At 44.7% G+C, this 20,822-nt stretch overlaps 1 protein-coding gene across 1 annotated transcript in view; it reads left to right on the top strand.

Moving 5' to 3' along the window:
- Unc13b (unc-13 homolog B) overlaps positions 1-20,822 on the top strand; it is a 209,200-nt gene that overhangs the window by 183,381 nt on the left and 4,997 nt on the right. The window contains 19 exon segments of the mRNA XM_037202547.1: positions 1,300-1,469; positions 1,877-1,992; positions 2,290-2,453; positions 3,070-3,220; positions 5,694-5,762; positions 7,130-7,219; positions 7,896-8,024; positions 12,382-12,506; positions 13,150-13,235; positions 16,892-17,018; positions 17,244-17,340; positions 17,549-17,692; positions 18,176-18,253; positions 18,731-18,808; positions 19,292-19,380; positions 19,596-19,748; positions 19,850-19,973; positions 20,070-20,126; positions 20,291-20,371. Coding sequence (XP_037058442.1) covers positions 1,300-1,469; positions 1,877-1,992; positions 2,290-2,453; positions 3,070-3,220; positions 5,694-5,762; positions 7,130-7,219; positions 7,896-8,024; positions 12,382-12,506; positions 13,150-13,235; positions 16,892-17,018; positions 17,244-17,340; positions 17,549-17,692; positions 18,176-18,253; positions 18,731-18,808; positions 19,292-19,380; positions 19,596-19,748; positions 19,850-19,973; positions 20,070-20,126; positions 20,291-20,371 — 2,128 coding nt within the window.

Consider the following 20,822-nt stretch of genomic DNA (forward strand, 5'->3'; position numbering starts at 1 on the left):
TCTTAAGGAAAGTCTTTCTTCCTATCCCAGCATATTCCTCCATTTCTTTTCCCTTACCTATCTTTCTTATAGACTATTTCACTATATCCTAGAACTTGGATGAAAATCTGGAGTGGCCAGATCAGGCTTTGGGTCTGAATCTGCTGAGCAGGCTGGCTATACAGAGAGCAGGTTCTGCTGACTCCTCTGAGCACTCATGTAGCAGTTACTGAGGGAGGCACATGTTTGTCTGAAAATCTGAATAGTTCCTGCTTGACTACTTTCACATGGCTACTTTTGAATGAACTGGTTCATTCACTGGTTGTCATCTTGTACTCATCATAGATGAACAATTTATTCAGTCCCTTATTCTGTGCAAGATGCTGTACGTGGTGCTCTTCACCTTAGAAGGAGTGACACAGTTTTGTCTTCAAGATGTGCATTATTGATTTACCCATTAATGTCAGTAGAGAAGTTTTTTTTTTTTGTTTTTTTTTTTTTTTTTTTTTTTTTTTTTTTTTACCGTGAATTCGTGTTTTGCCTGCATGTGTATCTGTGTGAGGGTGCCAGATCCCCTGGCACTGGAGTTACAGACAGTGGTGAGCTGCCATGTAGGTGCTGGGAATTGAACCTGGGTCCTCTGGAAGAGCAGCCAGTACTCTCAACCACTGAGCCATCTCTCCGGCCCCACTACTATGTTATAGTATTTTAATGGGACTATCTTGGATGTGGAAAGATATAAGAATAGAGGGAAATGAGTGAACCATTCTGCTTAGTACTGGTTTGGAATGAGGAACCAAGATCCAGAAAACAACTTCTGGGAAGGAGAACAAAATTGGAGACCTACGCATCTCCCTTCTCCAAAGCAAAAATACCACAGCAGAGATAGCCATTCAAGGGGATGGTAAAGAATGATAGAAGTTCATAGCACAGAGTTATATACATGGGGAAGTTAGAAAGCTAAGCAGACATAACCTGATGACCCTACCAAGATCATGTAGCACTTCATATCTTCGACTCTGAAGAAGGAAGTAGCAGTTGCTTCTGGAGCCCTGTGGTGTTGTTCTGTTGGAATTGCTGATGGAGTTAGCTGCATAAGAAGCCAGAATTGACCATAGCTACTCATTTCCTCCCCATCCCTTAGGATTGAAAGCCTTTTGCTTGATAGACTGATTCACTTGGAATTTGAGTGCCACAGTCTGCTGTGTTTTTCTCTTTCTCTTTCAAGTGTAGTTGGTGGAGCTTTGGAGGTGGGAATTGGGAGTGATAGTGATGCTGCTGGGTCTGTCCAACCGAATCCTCTACCTGCTTCTTTCACAGTGAGTGCCACAACTCTTCTGATCGCATAAAGGTACGTGTGTGGGATGAGGATGACGACATCAAATCCAGAGTCAAACAGCGCCTCAAGCGGGAGTCTGACGATTTCCTTGGCCAAACCATCATTGAGGTTCGGACACTGAGTGGAGAGATGGATGTCTGGTACAATCTGGGTGAGGAAACTGAACCGTAAAATGTTCCTCTAATTGGAGACCATTCAGAGGGATCTAGGAAATCTACCAAATCACCAAACTCCAGAGCATACCCCTGTGCAGAGCCTGTCTTACCTTTAGGGAGCTGCCCATTGGCAGTGGTGGAAAACAAAGAATGGCAATGGCTGAAACTCATTCCAGCTTGTACATTCCTCATGTTTCTGATCTTTCAGTCTCCATTCTAATTCCTAATCTCTTAGGTCTCTGGCCACTCCTGTTCTTCCACCTAGTCCAGGGTGGTTTATAGACTGTGCGGCCACTTGGGTTGATGCCATTTCCCCTCTCCAGTTAAGCCAGGATGGTGCTACCTCCGCCTGCACCACCTGTGGTTGCACTGCCGTGACCCCCACGTCTCTTTTCCCTTGTAGAGAAGAGGACGGACAAGTCAGCTGTCTCAGGGGCTATCCGCCTACAAATCAATGTGGAGATCAAGGGAGAGGAGAAGGTCGCCCCGTACCATGTACAATATACATGTCTCCATGAGGTGAGCAGCACTTTGTAAGTGGAAGGCAGGAAAGCAGGGGTGGGCTTTTGACCATAAGGAAGGTTTGCAGGTGGTTGGAGATCTAGGGCCATTTTTGTTGTTGCTGTTTTATTATTGGCTCATTGTGGTATCTGGGATAGCCTGAGGGACTAGACTCATGGTTCTTTGCTTTTACTGTGAGAACTGCCTGCTACGACCACTGGAAGGACTGAGCAATGACATAAAGAAAAAATTTCTACTGAAATTTCAGTTACGATGTGCTTATAACCCTTCTTTGCTCTGCTCTGTATCCTGCAGAACCTTTTTCATTACCTCACAGACATTCAGGGCAGTGGAGGAGTCTGGATCCCAGAGGCTCGGGGTGATGATGCATGGAAGGTGTACTTTGATGAGACAGCCCAAGAAATTGTGGATGAATTTGCCATGCGCTATGGCATCGAGTCCATATATCAGGCCATGACGTGAGGCTCCCCTGGGGTCCTGGGAAGTAGCTGTTAATGCTTTGGGTAGCTAATGAAGGCACAAGAAACAGTAGACAGGTGTTTAGTAGCCATAAAGTGTAGTGATTTCATACTTTCCTCTTTGAGTTGGGTGGAATGTGTCTATGTCTCAAGGCAAAGAAGCATACATGAGAAGGGGAGTATATTTGCCAGCATCTCAGGAATTTGCCTGTTTACCCACCAAGATCATGGTTAGGAAAGGAAAAAGGCATGAGTGGGGATACAAAGACACAGACCCAGATATCACAGGTCTAAGCAAATACGGCATGTTTTTTGCCGATGTACGTGTGTGCATAGCCAACAAGCTGACCTAGATTGAATCAACAAAGAGTGCTCTAAGCTGTAGGGAAAATATTTCTCTGTGGAAACCACCAGTGCTCCTATAATAGAAATTCTTGTTTATTGAGGGAAGCGTCATTTGGTGATACTGTCATAGAGATGTACATAGGAATCCATATTGCATAAGCAGAGGGAGGCGATTGACCAGGCTTTACTTCCACAAACTTTAATTGGATTCTTACTTGGCTTCTGCTGCAAACCGTGAAGAGTCTTTGAGAATGTGGATTCTGTTTTTCAGGCATTTTGCGTGCTTATCGTCCAAGTACATGTGTCCAGGAGTCCCAGCAGTGATGAGCACCTTACTGGCCAACATCAATGCCTATTATGCTCACACAACTGCCTCTACTAATGTCTCTGCATCGGATCGTTTCTCGGCCTCCAATTTTGGTGTGAGTGTGATAAAATATGTGTACCCAAATGCTATCAGTTGATGATTTGTTGTGTTCTGGCCAGTTCTATAGATTGACTGATGTGCCTAATATTCATATTGTTGCTACCTTGAAAAACAACCCTTTTTTCCTTCTAGATAAGATAATTAATAGACTATCTTAAGACTCGAGGAAATGATGACACCCTAGAAGACATTGCTGTATGGGCCCAGGCAATACCCCTCTAGTCAGGACTTTAGTTGAATCACAATATTTAGTCTTACAGTCTTTACTCAGAATATCACCTGACATAAATTCAGGCTAAACAAGATGAAATGACCTATCATGAATGTTCTCTCTGTAGGCATAAAATTACTGATATCCCCACAGTCTACTGCATCTGTGATCCCTGACTTTTGGTGTTTATGATGTTTTTGTTGTTAATAGAGTTTTTCTATAGATGAGTTAATGTAATTGATTAAACTGATCAGGTTCCATTATATACTGACTTAATCAGTATCTATTGATGTTGATGTAATCAATATAATGAATTCTTGAAATGTGCTAACAGTCTACACGCATGTGATTCCACATTTAATGATACTTTTTCCATGAAAATCAACTGTTAAAATAGTATATATTATATATTTCAATATTAAAATATACACTAAGGAAAATTGCATGGAACTTGGTTAAAAGAGAGACTTCTTGTGTCTTTCTGATCATCTTTCAAATACATCACTATTTTCTCTTCCATCATCATTGCTAGACTCTGGCTGTTAAGAATGCCCCCAAGATAGCTGGGTAGTAGTGGTGCATGCCTTTAATCTCAACACTTGGGAGGCAGAGGCAGGTAGGCTCTGAGTTCAAAGATGGTCAGGGCTACACAGAAACCCTGACTTGAACACTCCCCTGCCAAAAAAAAAAAAAAAAAAAAAAAAAAAAAAAAAAAAAAAAAAAAAAAAAAACAATTGCAAGAGGCTCCTTGGCACCAAGGTGGCAAGAAAGAGGTAGAGGCCTAGTCTCTGTCCTAATCTGTCCCCAAGGCTATACAGACTGAGTGGACAATGGCCTCACTTTTCTGGCTGAAGCTATGGGAGGGTGGGGCTTGGAGGTCTTACAGGGAAGTGAGGCAAGGGGCCTGTGATGGAATGAGAAAGATCCAGAATATGGTAGTCTGTGCAGGAAAAGTGTTCTGAGGGGAGGGAAGTTGGGAGATTGGGGATGTCTGATTGAGGCCAGGATGGCAAAGTGAAGGTAGCTAGAAGCAGAGTGTATTGCCCACTGCTCTTGTCCATCTGTATGCCTGGCTCCTTACCCCTGCTTTGGATTGATAGCTGCTCATTGGCAAGGCTTGAGTATGGGCTGTTTTTTCCCAGCTCTTCCAAGGTACTCACTACCTGCAAGGAAGCTGGAAGGGCTCCTGAGGGACATTGAGGGCCATGACTCTGAGATATTTTTCTTTTTTAATTAATTGATTGATTAATTAATTAATTAATTGTGTATACAGAGTTCTGTCTGCATATATGGCTTCAGGCCAGAAGAGGGCACCAGATCTCATTACAGATGGTTGTGAGCCACCACGTGGGTGCTGGGAATTGAACTCAGGACCTCTGGAAGAGCAGCCAGTACTCTTAACCACTGAGCCATCTCTGAGCCATCTCGCCAGCCCCTCTGAGATACTCTTGAAGACCATATTTGACCTCTGCAGCCTGAGTCCCACATCATCTAACCCTAACAATTGCATACCTTTCTACCAATATCCCTGTGAGCCATTTTGGGTTTATGTCATGTGGATCAAACCAAGGATGACTCAGCTGATGACCCTCACCTTAGGCCTCCCCAGACTCTGCTGCTAGGGTTGGAAGAGCAAAGCAGAAATGGCCTTTTCAAGGCCCCTGGGATGAGGTCCCTTCCCAGCCCTCTGTCCTTTGTTCAGTGGACCTGTTCCCCGTGTTCTTAGACCACAGATGCGGATGATGCTCAGGGACAACCAGTCCCTCAGCCCTTCTCGATCCTGTCACTAATTTCTTCTGATGCTCTCCAGTGCCTTGGAGGCTTTGATCATCCTCCCAGATATGGAATAAAGAATCAGTGCTTCTACTCATCAACAAATGCTTTATTTAAAGCTTTAAAAAAAAATGCCCCAACAGAGTCCAGAGATCTCAGACTTAGGAGCCAGTTGAAGAAAGTGTTTTAATTTCCTTTACCTGACTAAATGAATTAAGGTCTCAAAGAGACAGAGATACACTTACTGGTCACATCCTTGTGTTTAGGAAAAGATTTTTCCTTTCCAGGGACATGTATGTCTCCTTGTTAGTGTGAAAAACGTTTCCTAGTTTAAGGCAGTGCTGCTAAACAATGGAACAAGGTTCACCTAGTCTGTTTTTCTTTACATTGATTGTTCCCATGGACAGAGATCAGAAAAGATGTGTTGCCAACCAGATGTCTCCTCCCCACTCTTTTTTTTTCTTTCTTTCTTTCGTACCCTCAGAAAGAGAGATTTGTGAAACTGCTGGATCAACTACACAACTCCCTGAGGATAGACCTCTCTACATACAGGGTAAGTGAAGACATGCTGTGGGTAGAGTAATAGTAATGTTAAACCCAATCTGGAAGGCATGGGCAAGCCTTAGTTATAAGGATGAAAGGCAGGGAAATTGATCTGTGCCATCGTGCCCACCTGGATGCCCAATGCCATTGATACTCCTGGTTCTTCGGACTCTAGGGATCATTACAGTGTATAAATAGCATATATGGCTGCTTTTAGTGGACAGATGGCTTTCCAATCCTGTTCATATCATCCCTGTCCAACTTAATAATGACATAGTCTCTCCCAGAACATCCCTCAAAATATTAGATACTTAGCCATCTTCCTTCCTTCCTTCCTCCCTCCCTCCCTCCCTCCCTCCCTCCCTTCCTCCCTCCCTTCCTCCCTCCCTCCCTTCCTCCCTTCCTTCCTTCCTTTCTTCCTCCCTCCTTCCCTTTCTTTTTCTTTTGCTCTTCTCAATTCCTAGGAAACATATGAGTCTTTGGCTAGGGGAAAAAAGAGTAGCCTGTCTTGGACACTGTAATTAGGTGTTATATCTTTTTCTGGTATAGGAGGAAATAGATGCAGGAGAGTGGGTGCCCAGGATGGCACAGGATGAGAAAAGAGACAACTTCTCATTTCCTTCTAAGTTAGAACTTTTTACAATGGCTTTATCACTTGCTTAAAGTGTTAGGAATTTCCACAGTAGGCAATACCTGCACTTTGGAAAGTAAGTGCAAAAGCAGCTTCCAGCTTAACAAAAGTGAGTTTTTGGTTATCTGCACTTTCTTTACTCCCCATTTGCATGAATAATGGGGAAATAATTATGTCTTATCTTTGTCATTAGTAGCCCTCTGTAGGCTTAAAGCCAACAGAGTAGAGTCTTTCCTTTTAGCTCTCCATGGCAGCTTCCTCTTAAAATTCATGTCAAAGAGAATAATCTGACATACAGGAAAGTCCTAAAGAATTCACTTAAGATTTTGCTCAGAACTCCACCATCTGCTGGTGCCAGAACACTAGATGAGCAGGGTAGAATGAAAGTATAGGTTCTGGATCTCAGTTTGGTCTGTAGTGTGGCTTCACTTGTATTCCTAATCTACAGTTAGATTGTAGCTTTTGAAGTACTTATTGGGTGTGGGGCACACTGTATCTGTGTTCATCTGAACAGATGCTTACACATCATGGGAAGCAGGTTTGGGGAAGAAGTGTGGCTTTCAGAGCTGTAAAGTATTCATCTTGGCACCAGGCAAGGACCTGTCTATATCAGTAGGGAAGAAAAAGGAGTCCAGTAATGGAGGTTGCCCAGCTCAGCTACAGAAAATCCCAGCGGGCAGCAGTTAGGGCAGTGAAGGTTTTGTGTTTCTCTGTTCCTTTCTTAACATTTGCTTGATTTATCACAGAATAACTTCCCTGCTGGGAGCCCTGAACGGCTTCAAGATTTAAAGTCTACAGTGGATTTGCTGACCAGCATTACTTTCTTCAGGATGAAGGTAAGGGTGGACAGAGCTGGCCAGTGCTGGGCTGAGGATTTGGAAACCTAGAGAGTAAGAGTCATTGGACAGTCTGAGGCTACAAGGATTCACCCACTTTTAAACACACCAGTTCCCTGGGTTACTTCTAAGTGTGTAATTGGTAGATCAGTGAGGAAGACCTGGAGGTTCTCCCTATCTGCTATCCCGCTGAGTCATCCTAGGGTGTGTTCCCTGGTTTTCTCACCACTGTCAGAGAGGGTTACTTTAGATCCCAGTTTCAGGGAACAGTCCGTGTGGTAGGGAAGGTAGGAACAGTACCTCTGCTTAGTCCAGGACAGCAGGAACTTGCTGCTTCTGCTTCTCACATCTTGGTGGATCAGAAAGCAGAGAGCAGAACTGGGAGCAGGGCCACGCTGTAACCCTCAAAGGCCTGCTCCTAGTGTTCTGTGTCTGATAGCTAGACACTGTGTCCCAGAGGTTTCACAGGCTCCCAAAACAGTGCCTCCAGCTGAGGACTAAGTACTCAAAACCTGAGCCTATGGGGGATATTTTCCATTCAAACCCTAACACTGGGCAAGGTTTGAAGACCTGGAAAAGGTGAAATGAGTCTACAGTACATTTTCAGGAACGATGGGAGGCTATCCCACCTGGGTGGGCAGGATCCTGGGCTTGTATTTCTTCTGTTAACTGGCAGGTGCAAGAACTGCAGAGCCCCCCAAGAGCCAGCCAGGTGGTAAAGGATTGTGTGAAAGCCTGCCTGAACTCTACATATGAATATATCTTCAACAACTGCCATGACCTCTACAGTCGCCAGTACCAGCTGGTAAGAGGTTTGGGGGTTAGTGACGGCAGCTGACAGTAGTTCTTGGAAACCTCAGCTTTTCTTTACTAGAAATGTATGGTGGAAAGGAGTTCAAAACAAAGTCCTTGATGTCCTCAAGGATGAGTAAGTTGTTGCCTTTGGACCATTTGTCTCATAGATGTATATGAATTGACAAAGGACCCTTAAACAAAACGTGACATACGCATGTCCGAGTTGAACAGAAATGGTGTGATAAGTTTTGCTTTGAGCAGTTTGGTAGCTCAAATTAAGTAGAATTCTCGGGCCATCCCAGCATCTTCTTTTACCTTTACTATCTCAAGGTTAATCTTGACCAGGTGTATTTGGACCCATGTAAGTTCTGCACTGCTCTCCTCTAAGACTATAGCTGCCTCTGAGCTCTTGGCACAAAACTCTAACTTCTCCCTTTAGCACTCATTCAGCAGTGCATGGCCTTCTGAGATTACGTTCACCGACTGATCATCAAGGCTGAGCCGAGCCTCCTGTGAGGCCTACCCACTTCATCTGTTTAGGCTAGCATTCTAACTCAGTGCTTGGAAACTTAGTTTCTTTTTTCTAAACAACTTACTGCATTTGTTTATTTTGTATATGTGAATGTGTGTGCACATAGACACATGGGAGTCAGAGGAATGCTTATAGGAATTGCTTCTCTCTTCCTACCATGTTAGTCCCAGGAACTGAACTCAGGTCATCAGACTTGGTGACAGGTACCGTACCTTTACCTGCTGAGCCACTTCTCCAGCCCCATCTTTCTAGACACTTCCAACCATAGCTCTCCTCTGCCACCCGTTCAAAAGCCAGGACTTCTTTTTAGTTCTAATAACTCAATTATAGTTCATATCTTGCCAGTTTTGCTTTTGCAGATTTACTCTCCTTCCGTACAATAAACACACACAGTCCAACAAAGTGCACACATACATATGTGTATATGCATGTGTGTGTATATATATTTGTATATATGCATGTATATTTATGTAAAATGTTTTGGGCCAGGTCTGAAAACAGCTTCTAGTACTCTCAAAAACTCCCCAGTCTCATGGGCATGCTTGTATATTCAATCCATGTGGTCTGTTAGAAATGTTTTGAGAGCCAGGTCACGGTAGCGCACATCTTTAGTCCCAGCACCTGGGAGGCAAAGGCAGGCAGATCTCTCTGAGTTCAAGGCCAGCCTGGTTTACAGAACGAGTTCTAAGACAGCCAGGGCTACACAGAGAAACACAGTCTCGAAAAACAAAAACAAAACAAAAGGAGTGTTTTGAGAAAGGAATAGAGTGAAGGGATTCCAAGGAGGAAGAATTTAGTCTTGGTTCGACACTGGGAAAAAATGACACAAAAGAGGGAGATCGATTTTGAAAGGCAGTAGAGCCAAATGATGGAAATCTATTGAACATTCATCTTCTAGTGAATGTATCCAGTCCTGTAATGCTTCCTCAGAGGACCTTAGTAAAGATCTAAGACAATGGTTCTCAACCTGTGTGTGCAGACCCCTTTATGGGTTGAAAAACCTGTCACAGGGGTCACCTAATTGGAAAGCACACATATTTACATTATGATTCATAACAGTAGCAAAATTACAGTTATGAAGTAGCAATAAAAATAATTTTATGATTGGGGGTTACACAACATGAGGAATTATATTAAAGGGTCGCAGCATTAGGAAAGTTGAGAGCCACTGTTCTAGGATCCTTTCTTTTTCCTGCTGCCTTTTCTCATTCTAAATGTCCTTCTTATGCCATCCATATGTTTAAGGCTTCTCTCTTTAAAGCTTTATAAAGCTTTCTACTGGTTCTGATGTCTGTCGGAGGTTTTCCTGGGGCCTTTGTTTAGCTTGGTACAGTCTGGGCTCCTCTGTCATTCATCTGTGGATTCTCTTTGGTTAGGGAAAGATACTGTTCTCAGCTTTGATCTTCTAACCATGCAGATGTTTTAATATTTGATCTCTCTGCCCCAGCATAATAATGACCTAGACTCTAAAGAAGGCCTACAAACTCTTCAGGGACTTGGCTTTAGCCTTTTTATTTTATTCTCGACTTCTGATTTCTCTCAATCTCATTTTCATGAGGCAATATATACATGAGTAAAATGCTTGTTTTGGTTTAATATTTCCATCTACTCATCTTTACTCATAGGATCATGTATCTACCCATTCACTTAACAAAAATGGAGTATTATATATGTAAAGTCAAATAAAACATATTTCTGCCTTGGGAGAAATTATTGTATGGTAGAAATTAGGGCAAATTATTGCATGTACCATTCTCTTTGTTTTTTTACATTTTATTATAGTATTAGATATCTGGTATACTAGTACCAGAAATTCATAGACTGTTCTGAGAGCCCAGGGGAGAGGCATCTAACCAAGCCAGGAGCATCAGAGACAACTTGAGAGAAGTCAAGTTCAACCTGGATTTTGAGGAAGGGGTAAAAATGATATCAAGAAAGGAGCTGAAGGGAAGAGAAGGGGGAAATAGAGTATTTCATGGCACAGAATTGTGCATGAGTATGTTAATTTAAGGAAACAGAAGCATTTTTTAATCAGGTGTTTATAACTTCAAACTCTGTTGTGGGATCAAATCCTAGCTCTGCTATTTAGCTCTTTGACAGTAGGCCAGTCATAGACCCTCACTGTCCTTCAGTCTCCTCATCCAAAAATGAGATGATAGTAACTTGTGCCCAAGAGTCATCAAGAAGATAAAATGACATAGTGTGTACAAAGCTTTTAGCATCCTGCCAGGCACCACAGTAAGTGGTGATCATGATGCAGTACAACACAAGAGAATTGGGAAGACATGAAGTAGAGAAGAAAGGAACATTCTGAAGGACCTTTGTCTCTGATAGAGGAGTCCATCAAACTTAATTGAAGGCCATAGGAGAGCTCTAAGCAGAAAGGTCATACTCTGAGATTTTCCTTATAGAGAAATCATTTGACAGCTCACTGGAGGACATAGTGGACTGAAGTTCAAAGGCCAAGGATGTCTTTTGAATGAGTCCTTGCTGGGATAGTTGTGGTGGTAATCTAATTGTACTGAAATATTATTTTGATTGTATGTTAATAAATAAAGTTGTCCGGGGGTCAGAGCTATTAGAGCCATAGCAAGAGTGTGGCAGTGGTGGCACACGCCTTTAATCCCATAGATATCTGTGTGTTCATGGATATAGCCAGCATTGGAGACATATGCCTTTAAGACCTAGGGGGCTGTACATTCAGACAGTGACGAGGCAGTCATGTGTTTGGGTTTACAACCAATGAGAAGGCAGAACAACATACTATAAAAAAAACGAACAGACAGGAAGTAGGTCTCCTTCGGGAAGCTGGGACACCGCAGGCGGAAGGGTGAGATTTTAGCTCTGAGCTCTGACCTCTCGGCTTTCTCTTTTGCATTATTTCTGTGTTTCTTATTTAATAAGACGGTTGGTTACATCTATAGATAGTGGCAGAAAAACTAAAAGAAAAAGATGCATGTAAGTGAAATTGAGGTGGAATCAATAGGATATAGATTCTGTCCTGTTTTCTACTAACCTGTTGTTGATGCAGGCTCATGAGGAGATTTTGGAGACTTCAGTGACATGTAGTATACTCATAAAAGTTCCATCCCTGTCCTGGGCAGCTCCACCTTTGCCTTTGTTCCTGTGAGAGAGATTGTCCATTCCAGTATCTGTAGTGATCACAGCTTGTCCTTGTCTGGGTTCTGACTGTGGGTGGCTCTGCCTTTCCTGAGATCCATTGTTGTATTCCTTTGTCTCCTTCTAAGCAAATCCTCTTCTTCTCCAGCAAAGCTTTCCAGGTGCATTTCTTCCAGCTAATAATAGCCTTCAAAGGATCCAAAGGGGACCTGGTCCACTAAAAGTTAAGTCAAACTGCACACAGGGTCTGTCTGTTGAGTAGCTCCTGCTCAACTTGAAGGAGCTTCTCAGAGATGGGACGTTTGTGTGTGGTATGTGAAGTGTGGATCTGAATAGGGACATCTGGAAGAGGGTTGCTTGGAGGTGGGTGGACCTTACAGAACCAGACCTACTTGAGTGAGGCTAGAGGATGCTCATTTCAGCCAGAGTCCCCTGTCCATAGTAACTAGAAGAGAAAGCACAGGTGCCTTTATATGTCTTAGATGGACCAAGTGCCCCAGAGCTGAGAGTAGCAATTTTCCATGGTTGAAGGATCTCCCAGTAGTCATCCCTCTTTGGAACATAGGCAGACATTTGGAAGACATGTGCTGGAAGAGGAAGTATCTCTGACTTTAAAATAATAGACATGGTGAAGGGAAAAGAAAAAGGAAGTCTTTTCAATTCTACTGTGACTATCTCTCTTTCTCCTACACTCCCCTGTCCCTGGAACAAGAAGCAGGAGCAACCCCTAGAGGAGCCAGGGCCCAGCATTCGGAACCTGGATTTCTGGCCCAAACTTATCACACTCATTGTGTCAATCATAGAAGAGGATAAGAATTCCTATACACCGGTTCTGAACCAGTGAGTACCACTCTACTTGGCTCTGTCTGGTTGATGATTGGTCTGTCCATCTGTCTAACAGCCTCTTTCTTTCCTATCTCTCTGTATGTTTGCAGTGCCACTTCTTCCAACTGTCCGTCCATCTGTCCCTCTGTCCCTTGTATCTGTCTGAGTAACTGTTTCTGGAGACAGGTGTGGAAACATAAGGGGGGCCCTATCCAGAATGGGATAGCCTTCCTGGAGAGAAAGGCTTCTGGGACTGGGACTGTTAGGGGAGCCCGAGGGGATCCAGAGACTATGTGTGCATGTGCCTGTCCATAACGAATAAAGCTGGCCTTCTCAAGGCCCACTCCCTGCTCTTTCTCCTCCAGCTTATCTATCCTGGGCCTACCCGCAAGCCTCAACCCTCCTCAGGGATCTAATGCCTTGTCTTGTCTTACCTTCTGGGCCTTCTGTCCTCTGGGCTCATCTTAGCTGATAGGTCTCCCTTTGCCCTCATTTATCCTACCATTGGTCCCTGGGCCCCTTTTGTCCAGACTAAACCTAGTCCTGTTCCCTAGGACTCTCCTCTCTTCATTATGTCTTGTAAGAACTAGGTACCTCAGGAAAAATAAAATCAAATAGCTCTTGCCTTGATGTTTACTGTGTTTTTTCCATCTCTCAGGTTTCCTCAGGAGCTGAATGTAGGAAAAGTCAGTGCAGAAGTGATGTGGCATCTGTTTGCACAAGACATGAAGTATGCATTGGAGGGTAAGGGTCTGCCAGACTCCACCCACCTCATAAGCTGTCTCTTTCCTTTCCCAGACTACTTCAAGTTCTAGGTAAACAGTGTAGTAAGAAACTTACCTAGAGAGCAGGTAAGTGATAGGAGGCACTGGATGAATAAAGCTGTAGCCAAAAGAAATAAGGAAAATGGGTGTGCAGATTTCTCCTTCCAGCTTTATAACAAATGCCTATCCAAGACCTTTTCAGCCGAGAGAGCAGCTTCACTCATGGTGAATGTTCCCAGAATGGTGGCTTGCTTCCCAGAGAATGGTCTTCTTAGGCTTACCTTTACAGTTTTGAAGAACAAGAGAAGCTTAAACATATAGAAATATCATTATTTCCTTATACTTACTGGCCTGGCTTTTTTTTAAACCTGCTCAGAAAGTTACTTCCCTTACTCTCATGATGCAGAGCCACAGATAAGTGATTATTTACTTTGTTCATTCTGCTTATTCTTTTTTCCATCTCTCACCTTTGCAAAATATCACTTTCTGTCTATGTCAAACTCATCTGGACCCATCTGTGCTCACCAATTTAGCTGCCTTTCCTCTCTGTTTGTAGATGTTAGTCTAGCTCCTTGGTCTGTGAAAGTGGATATAGAAGGGAAAGGAGCCATCTGGGACAAGCTCAAAGCAGAGTTCGGATCTCTTGCTTGGGTGAAGTGGAAACATAGATCACTCTCAGACTCTTAAATTTGTGAGGCTTAGAATCAGTGACTCTGGAGGTTAAAGGACACTTTGAAGGTCTGTGCTGAGTTGGTACAGCCAAACCACATGTCATTTACATTCTGTGACTCAGCCCCCGAGCAGTGGCTGAGTCTTCTTACTCTGGACTCATCTTTCTGGGCTGTAATCCACACATTGGTTGAAAGGTTTATACAGGTTTTACCTGACCTTGCCTTGGTGAGACAGCACTCACCAAGCCTGATGGGAAGTTTGGTGTCAGTTCTTGAAGAACATCTATGGTGCACTTAGCAGAAAAAAGTATGAAAAATGAACCAACTCATATTTTGTTCAATTTCATTTGGAGGTATTAAGACAGCAAGAGATGGAAAGAAACAAGTTAAACTTAGGCACGGTATTCCATCAGAATCTTTACAGACATTACCAGAATTAGAGAGATTATGAGGTTGGAAGAACTCTTGGAATGAAGGGTAGATGAAGAAAACAGGGCTGGGGAGATGGCTCAGTGGGCAAAAGCTCTACCTACACAATTCTGATGACTTCCTTCTCCTCCCAGAACCCATGCAGAAAGCGGGTGCAGACCAAACATGGTGGCACACACCTCTAACCCCAGCATTTAGAAGTCAGAGGCAAGGGGAATCTTTCTGAGTTTGAGGCCAGCCAGGTCTACATAACAAATTCCAAGCCAACCAGGGCTATAGAGAGAGACCTTGTTAAGGGGGGTGAGGAGCAGACAGTTGCAGCTAGCTGGCTAGCCTGCAGTTACTGCACCTCAACAGAAACCTCAGAGAAACCCTATTTCAATAAGGCAGAAGGCAAGAACCAACTCCCGAAAGTTGTCCTCTGACCTCCACATGTGGACATACACACGTATACAATAGAAAATCAAATTAAATAAAAATTTTAACACCCAAGTCAAGGACAGGTTATGGAAACATTATTGCCCCTTCTGATAGGTTAACCCCAATTCTACCATAAGTAACAACAATCTCATGAAATTTGCATACATACATGCACTTGTTCATGTTGATGAACAATATGAGTTGGTGCACATGTGGATTTGTATGCACATGTTACAGTGCTTAGAAGACAGTCTCCAGACTCAGTCCTTAGGTGTCAAGGCACTTTTTGTTTGAGATAGAGTCTCTCATTGGCTTAGAACTTCATTAACTGGTCAGGCTGGCTAGCCCATGAGCTTTCTGGAGTCTGCCTATTTTTACCTCCCATCTGCCATCACCTCCCGTCTTGCCCCCATGCCCAGCTTTTTATATAGGTGCCGGGATCTGAACTCAGGTGCTCATGCTAATGAGGCAAGCACTTCACCAACTGAGCTATCCTCCCAGGACACTTTGCAGTCTTGCTGGAGCATTAACTCTTTGGGTCTTGTTAAAATAAAATGTACCCAATGTTTGAACACTCGTCTACTTAGTGTTTATGTACTTAAGTTAATGTTTGATATAGAAATTGGGGCCTGGTATCAGAGGACACATACTGGATTGTCAGAGAATGAAAGAGTTATATGCAAATACAGAAACTCAAAGGTCCTGAAACAAACAGAATGTTCAGGAATCCCTACCCCTATTCCCAGTGGGTTGTTGAATAAGCATAAGTGGGAAGGTGTACCTGGTGCTGTCATCTGTGTCTCAAGGTCAGGGACTGGTTCAAGGTCATCAGGGAACGGGGTAGAAAAGAGGGTCTCTTTGCTCTCCCTGATTTTCCTACTCTTTGTGCTCATTGGCATCTCTGCTTTGTCACAAGCAACTACTATCATTCGTATTCGAAAGGTCTTCTTTGCTGGTGGTAAGAACTTTTGGTTGTCCCCTTGCCTCTAGCTTTATACCCTTCCTTCTGCTCACTGCTTCCTAGAAGAAATAGCAAATGCAGTTTCAGATTACAATGGTCCTAAAGTACCAGAAGATGAAAGTCCAGGGACCTGAAGCCTTTCCAGGCTCTGGCCCAGGCTTCACTTCCCTGATGAGTGTCTCCTGCACTAGTCACTAGAACCAGTGTCCCCAGACTAGATGTTCTGCTTTGACTTGGAGGAGCAATACCTATCTCAACGTTGAACAAGGATGTCTCCAAGGATACCAGCTGCTCCTTCTCTCTTGCTTAGTTTTTCCTTCTTTATAACCTTTTTATTGGCACACATGGACTTTTATTATTCAAAATAATACTCCAGCTGTGAAGGGTAGGTATGATTATACTGTGTGGATGTGGTGAGTGCATAGACTCTATGTCAGCCATAAGTGATTGTCACCCTAGATTAAAATTCAGCTACCCAACCCATCATATCCATAGTAATAGTTCTATTTGCTATAGCACAGTGGCCTGATCTGTGTTTCCATAGTTTCCAGACTAATGGTCCTTATTTGCATATTTCCCTGAGAGCTCATTTTCTTTGTTTCAGCTCTTCCTGGGAGCCCTTCACTTTACCTCAGGGTTCTGTCATAACATGGCTGTTCCACTGTCTTTCTGTTTGGTTTTCTGTCTCTGGAAGTTCCCATTAACATATTCATGCCATGTACAACTTAATATCTCTTCATTTAAGCCTACTTGATAGAATAACTCAGTTACTAAGACTGAAAACAAACAAACACTAGAAAACCATTGTCTTTCCTTCCCCTCAGCCCCCCATTCCCTGTCAGTCTCCACTAATTATCATTAGCGTCCTTTCTTTTCTTCACTAGAGACCGGAGAGTTTCTTTTGCACGTCTAGAAGTTAGAGCAAGAAGACTATAGACTTCACTAGACTTAGCCTCTAGAAAGGAAGATTTGGGCCAGGCTCTTGGAGAATGCCTGAGTAGGGCACTAGGAGGGGTGGGAGGTGGGTGCTAAAAGGACTTGAGTCCCTGTCTTCTAAGCTATCTGGCAGAGCCACCTGTCTAGACCTACTGCCCTAGGAAATCCAGGAACCATGGCTATGGCTGAAACTTCACCCAGCTTCTCCCCCTTCACTAGAACATGAGAAGGACCGGCTGTGTAAGAGTGCTGACTACATGAACCTGCACTTCAAGGTGAAGTGGCTCCACAATGAATACGTGCGGGATCTGCCTGCCCTCCAGGGACAGGTGCCTGAGTACCCAGCGTGAGTGTGTGGGCAGCCAAGAGGAGGGTACTGGGCTTTCTGAATGAGGAAGGGTAGTAGCCTACGTTCAGTTCAGCAGGCCAGGCTCAGATGGCCTGTCGCAGGAACTGCTGTAGAACGAGGAATGAATGCCCTCCCTCCCGGAAGATTCGTCTGGAGGAGCTACCAGGCATTGTGTTGTGGACCAGTTAGCTTCAGTCCCTTGTTTTCCTCTTCCAACAACAGGTGGTTTGAGCAGTTTGTGCTTCAGTGGCTAGATGAGAATGAAGATGTGTCCCTGGAGTTCCTGCGTGGGGCCCTGGAGCGAGACAAGAAGGATGGGGTAAGTTGGGGGCTTTGGCTACACAGTGGTCCATCCATGTCTCAGCATTTAGCTATTGGCCTGAAGTTTTTGGCTTCTGCTAGACTGATCTGCCCCATCGTATAGAATCTGTAGGAAAGCTATGGAGAGCACAGAGCCACCTCTGCTAGGCAAGAGCTCTTCATACCCTAAAGCTATGGATGGTTACTCCATGTGTGGTCTTCTTTAGTTCCAGCAGACATCAGAGCACGCACTCTTTTCCTGTTCCGTGGTGGACGTCTTTACGCAACTCAATCAGAGCTTTGAGATCATCCGGAAATTGGAATGCCCAGACCCCAGCATCCTTGCCCACTACATGAGAAGGTTTGCTAAGGTAACGATGCGCCTCCTAGACTCCTGCCCCTAGCATCACCACACTCACAGTCACAGGCCTGAGTTCCACCTTCTTCCATGTGGCCTTCGGCAAAGCCTAACATTACCTGCTTTCCCATTGTTGTGTCTAGAGTAGACAGTCTATCTCAGTTCTGTTCTGCAATTGACAGGGAGCTTTGCTCCTTCGTGTGAGAGTCTTCGCTCTTGATATTTTGGGGTTTTGTTTGTTTTGTTTTGTCTCATATATTTGAGACCTGGTCTTCTATATAGCACTGGCTGGCTTAGAACCCACTACATAGCCCTGGCTGGCTTTGAACCTGCGGCAGTCCTCCTAGCCTCTGCCTCCAGAGTGCTGGGATTATATTTGTGCACCACAGCAGCTAACTCCCTGATGTTATTGTTCTGGGATGAGAAATGGAACTTCAGGCAAGGTCCTTGTGAAAACGTTAAGGATTCTCTCCTCTTTCCTTTTCTCTTTCCGCAGACCATTGGGAAAGTGCTGATGCAGTATGCAGACATCTTATCGACGAACTTCCCAGCCTACTGCACAAAGGAGAAACTGGTAGGCCAGGCACTGGGGCACTGAGGACAGGCATGGAGGACACTGGAATGCTCCTCAGCTGTTCTTGACTTCTGGCTCCCTTCTGTGCTTTGCTGGAGACTCGTGCCACAAGAGAACGAGAAGTTAGCTAAGAGTGCCTCTGAGTCTCCATTCTGTGCTTTTTCCTCTACTGAGATTTGCTTAGCCTTTTTTTCAATTACAAATTTTCAGAAAAAAATTCAGTTACTCAGAATTATAATTAGAAATACCATGAGCACCTGTGTAACTACCACCTAACCCAAATTTAGGCAGAAATATTTGCCATTAGTCTCTGTTCAAAGAGAATTGTCTGAATTGGCTAGATCTCAGTCTTTAGGTCAAGACCTATGCAATATGAAGTCTCTGTTGCCTTGGAATAGCGTAAAAGAGTAAGGGACCCTAAACTAATGGGTGCTGTGCTAAAAGGAGCTAAGACTGGAGATCTGTCTGTCCCCACAGCCCTGCATCCTGATGAACAACATGCAGCAACTGAGGGTCCAGCTGGAGAAAATGTTTGAGGCCATGGGAGGCAAAGAGGTAAGTCTTAGGGTATGTGGTTACTGTACTTTGTCTAGGTTGAGTTGCCTTGGCACAGAGCTCTACCGTCTCTCAATTAAGGGTAGGCTGGGTGTTGAGCTTCAGATTTAAGGGGGCTTCATCTGAGATAGGCATTGCTGTAAAATTCTAGAAAGGAAAAGTAGCCACTGGGATATGGTACCAACCCAGAGGAACAAGCATAGAGGTAGGGCCCCAGGAGGGAGAACCAGACACTTGGGATATGGTCCTGGGAAGGAGAATTAGCCATTGTGGTAAGAAGGAGAACTGGGCTTGGGGTGGGGTGTGGCATGGCCCTCGGAGGGAAGGGCAAACACTGAGGTGTCGTCCCAGGAAAGAGGAGGAAGCACAGGGATATGGTCCTAGGAGGGAAGAGCAGGTGTTGGGGTGGGGCCTGAAGAGGGAAAATGGTGGTGTATGAAAAGTGAAAGGCAGCGGTCTGACCTGGCTACCCCATGGATATAGCTGGACTCGGAAGCTTCAGACAGTCTGAAGGAGCTGCAGGTGAAACTGAATACAGTTCTGGATGAGCTCAGCATGGTGTTTGGAAACAGGTTAGTGGCCCCCAGAATGCACAGCCCTTAGAACCAGATGTAGGTTTTGGCCATTCCTAGAGCTGCTGGCCACACTCATTCAGCTGCAGATCTTCCTATATTCCTGCATATTGTCCCTCATGGAGATGCAACATAAAGAAATGAGTCTGCATTGCTGGTGTTGCTCCAGTGTCGGTGTGGAGGCAGGGAGGGCTGCACTGTGAGCATGTGTGTAGCTTCCAGGTGCGGATTGATGAGTGTGTTCGACAAATGGCTGACATCCTGGGCCAAGTTCGGGGCACGGGAAATGCATCCCCCAACGCCAGGGCCTCAGTGGCTCAGGATGCAGATAGTGTACTGCGACCTCTCATGGATTTCCTGGATGGCAAGTGAGTATAGCACTCGGAGAGGAAAAGTTAAGCTGAGGAGCCTCTGGGGGAGCAGGCATTCCAGACTTTCCCCTAGCCTCACCTATTGCCTGAATCTGTAGCCTCACGCTCTTTGCCACTGTGTGTGAGAAGACGGTTTTGAAGCGAGTCCTGAAGGAGCTCTGGCGGGTGGTGATGAACACCATGGAAAGAGTGATCGTCCTGCCTCCACTCACTGACCAGACAGTAAGAACACCACCCTCCCCGTTCCTCCCGCTGTCTCCTTCCCTCACTCCCCCCTTCCTCTGCAGTCCTGCTTTTGACTGATCTCTCTCTGCCTAGGGCACCCAGCTGATTTTAACTGCTGCCAAGGAGCTGAGCCAGCTTTCCAAACTCAAGGTTCTTGGGATTTGGGGTCCTCATGAGGCTGCAGGGAGGGTACCTGGGGGCCTGAAGTGGGGGAAAGAACTATTACTGTGGGGGCAATTTGTGAACTGCCTGGTGGGGGCACTGTATTGATGACTGTCCTGGGCTTTCCTGATGTGTTTTCTCTGGGGTTCCAGGACCACATGGTACGAGAGGAAACACGGAATCTCACTCCAAAGCAGTGTGCCGTCCTTGACCTGGCTTTGGATACCATCAAGGTGGAGACTTTCCCCTTTTCCAGACAGTCTCCCCGGGCACATTAGGACTTGACATCCCACTCTGCCAGACTAGCTATCAGCCTCTTAGCATTCCACATCCAGAGAAGAAGGCCTAGGCAGTGTCAGGGATACAGAGAGAAAGAGAAATGTTTTCAAGTCCAAGACCCAAGATTGGTAAGGTGATAAGTCAGGTGCATGTGAACTGTGATGAGGCATTTGGGGAAAGTATGTCTGAAGTATCAAGTTTCCTAAGTTTCAGAGAGGTAAAAGATCACTTTTGTCTCTTCTCCCTACCTCAGATGCTTCCATCTCAAACGTGCCCAACTAGATAGGCCCTTTCTTCCAACACCACCTCCAGAAATATGCCCCTCCCTACTGCTCCTGCCAAACACCCCAGTGATGCTGAGGGACTGTGGCTGGCTCTGTAGGTGCTTCTGATTTGTCAGTCTGT

This window comes from Peromyscus leucopus, chromosome 2 (genome assembly GCF_004664715.2).
Source record: "Peromyscus leucopus breed LL Stock chromosome 2, UCI_PerLeu_2.1, whole genome shotgun sequence".
Classification (NCBI taxonomy): Eukaryota; Metazoa; Chordata; class Mammalia; order Rodentia; family Cricetidae; genus Peromyscus; species Peromyscus leucopus.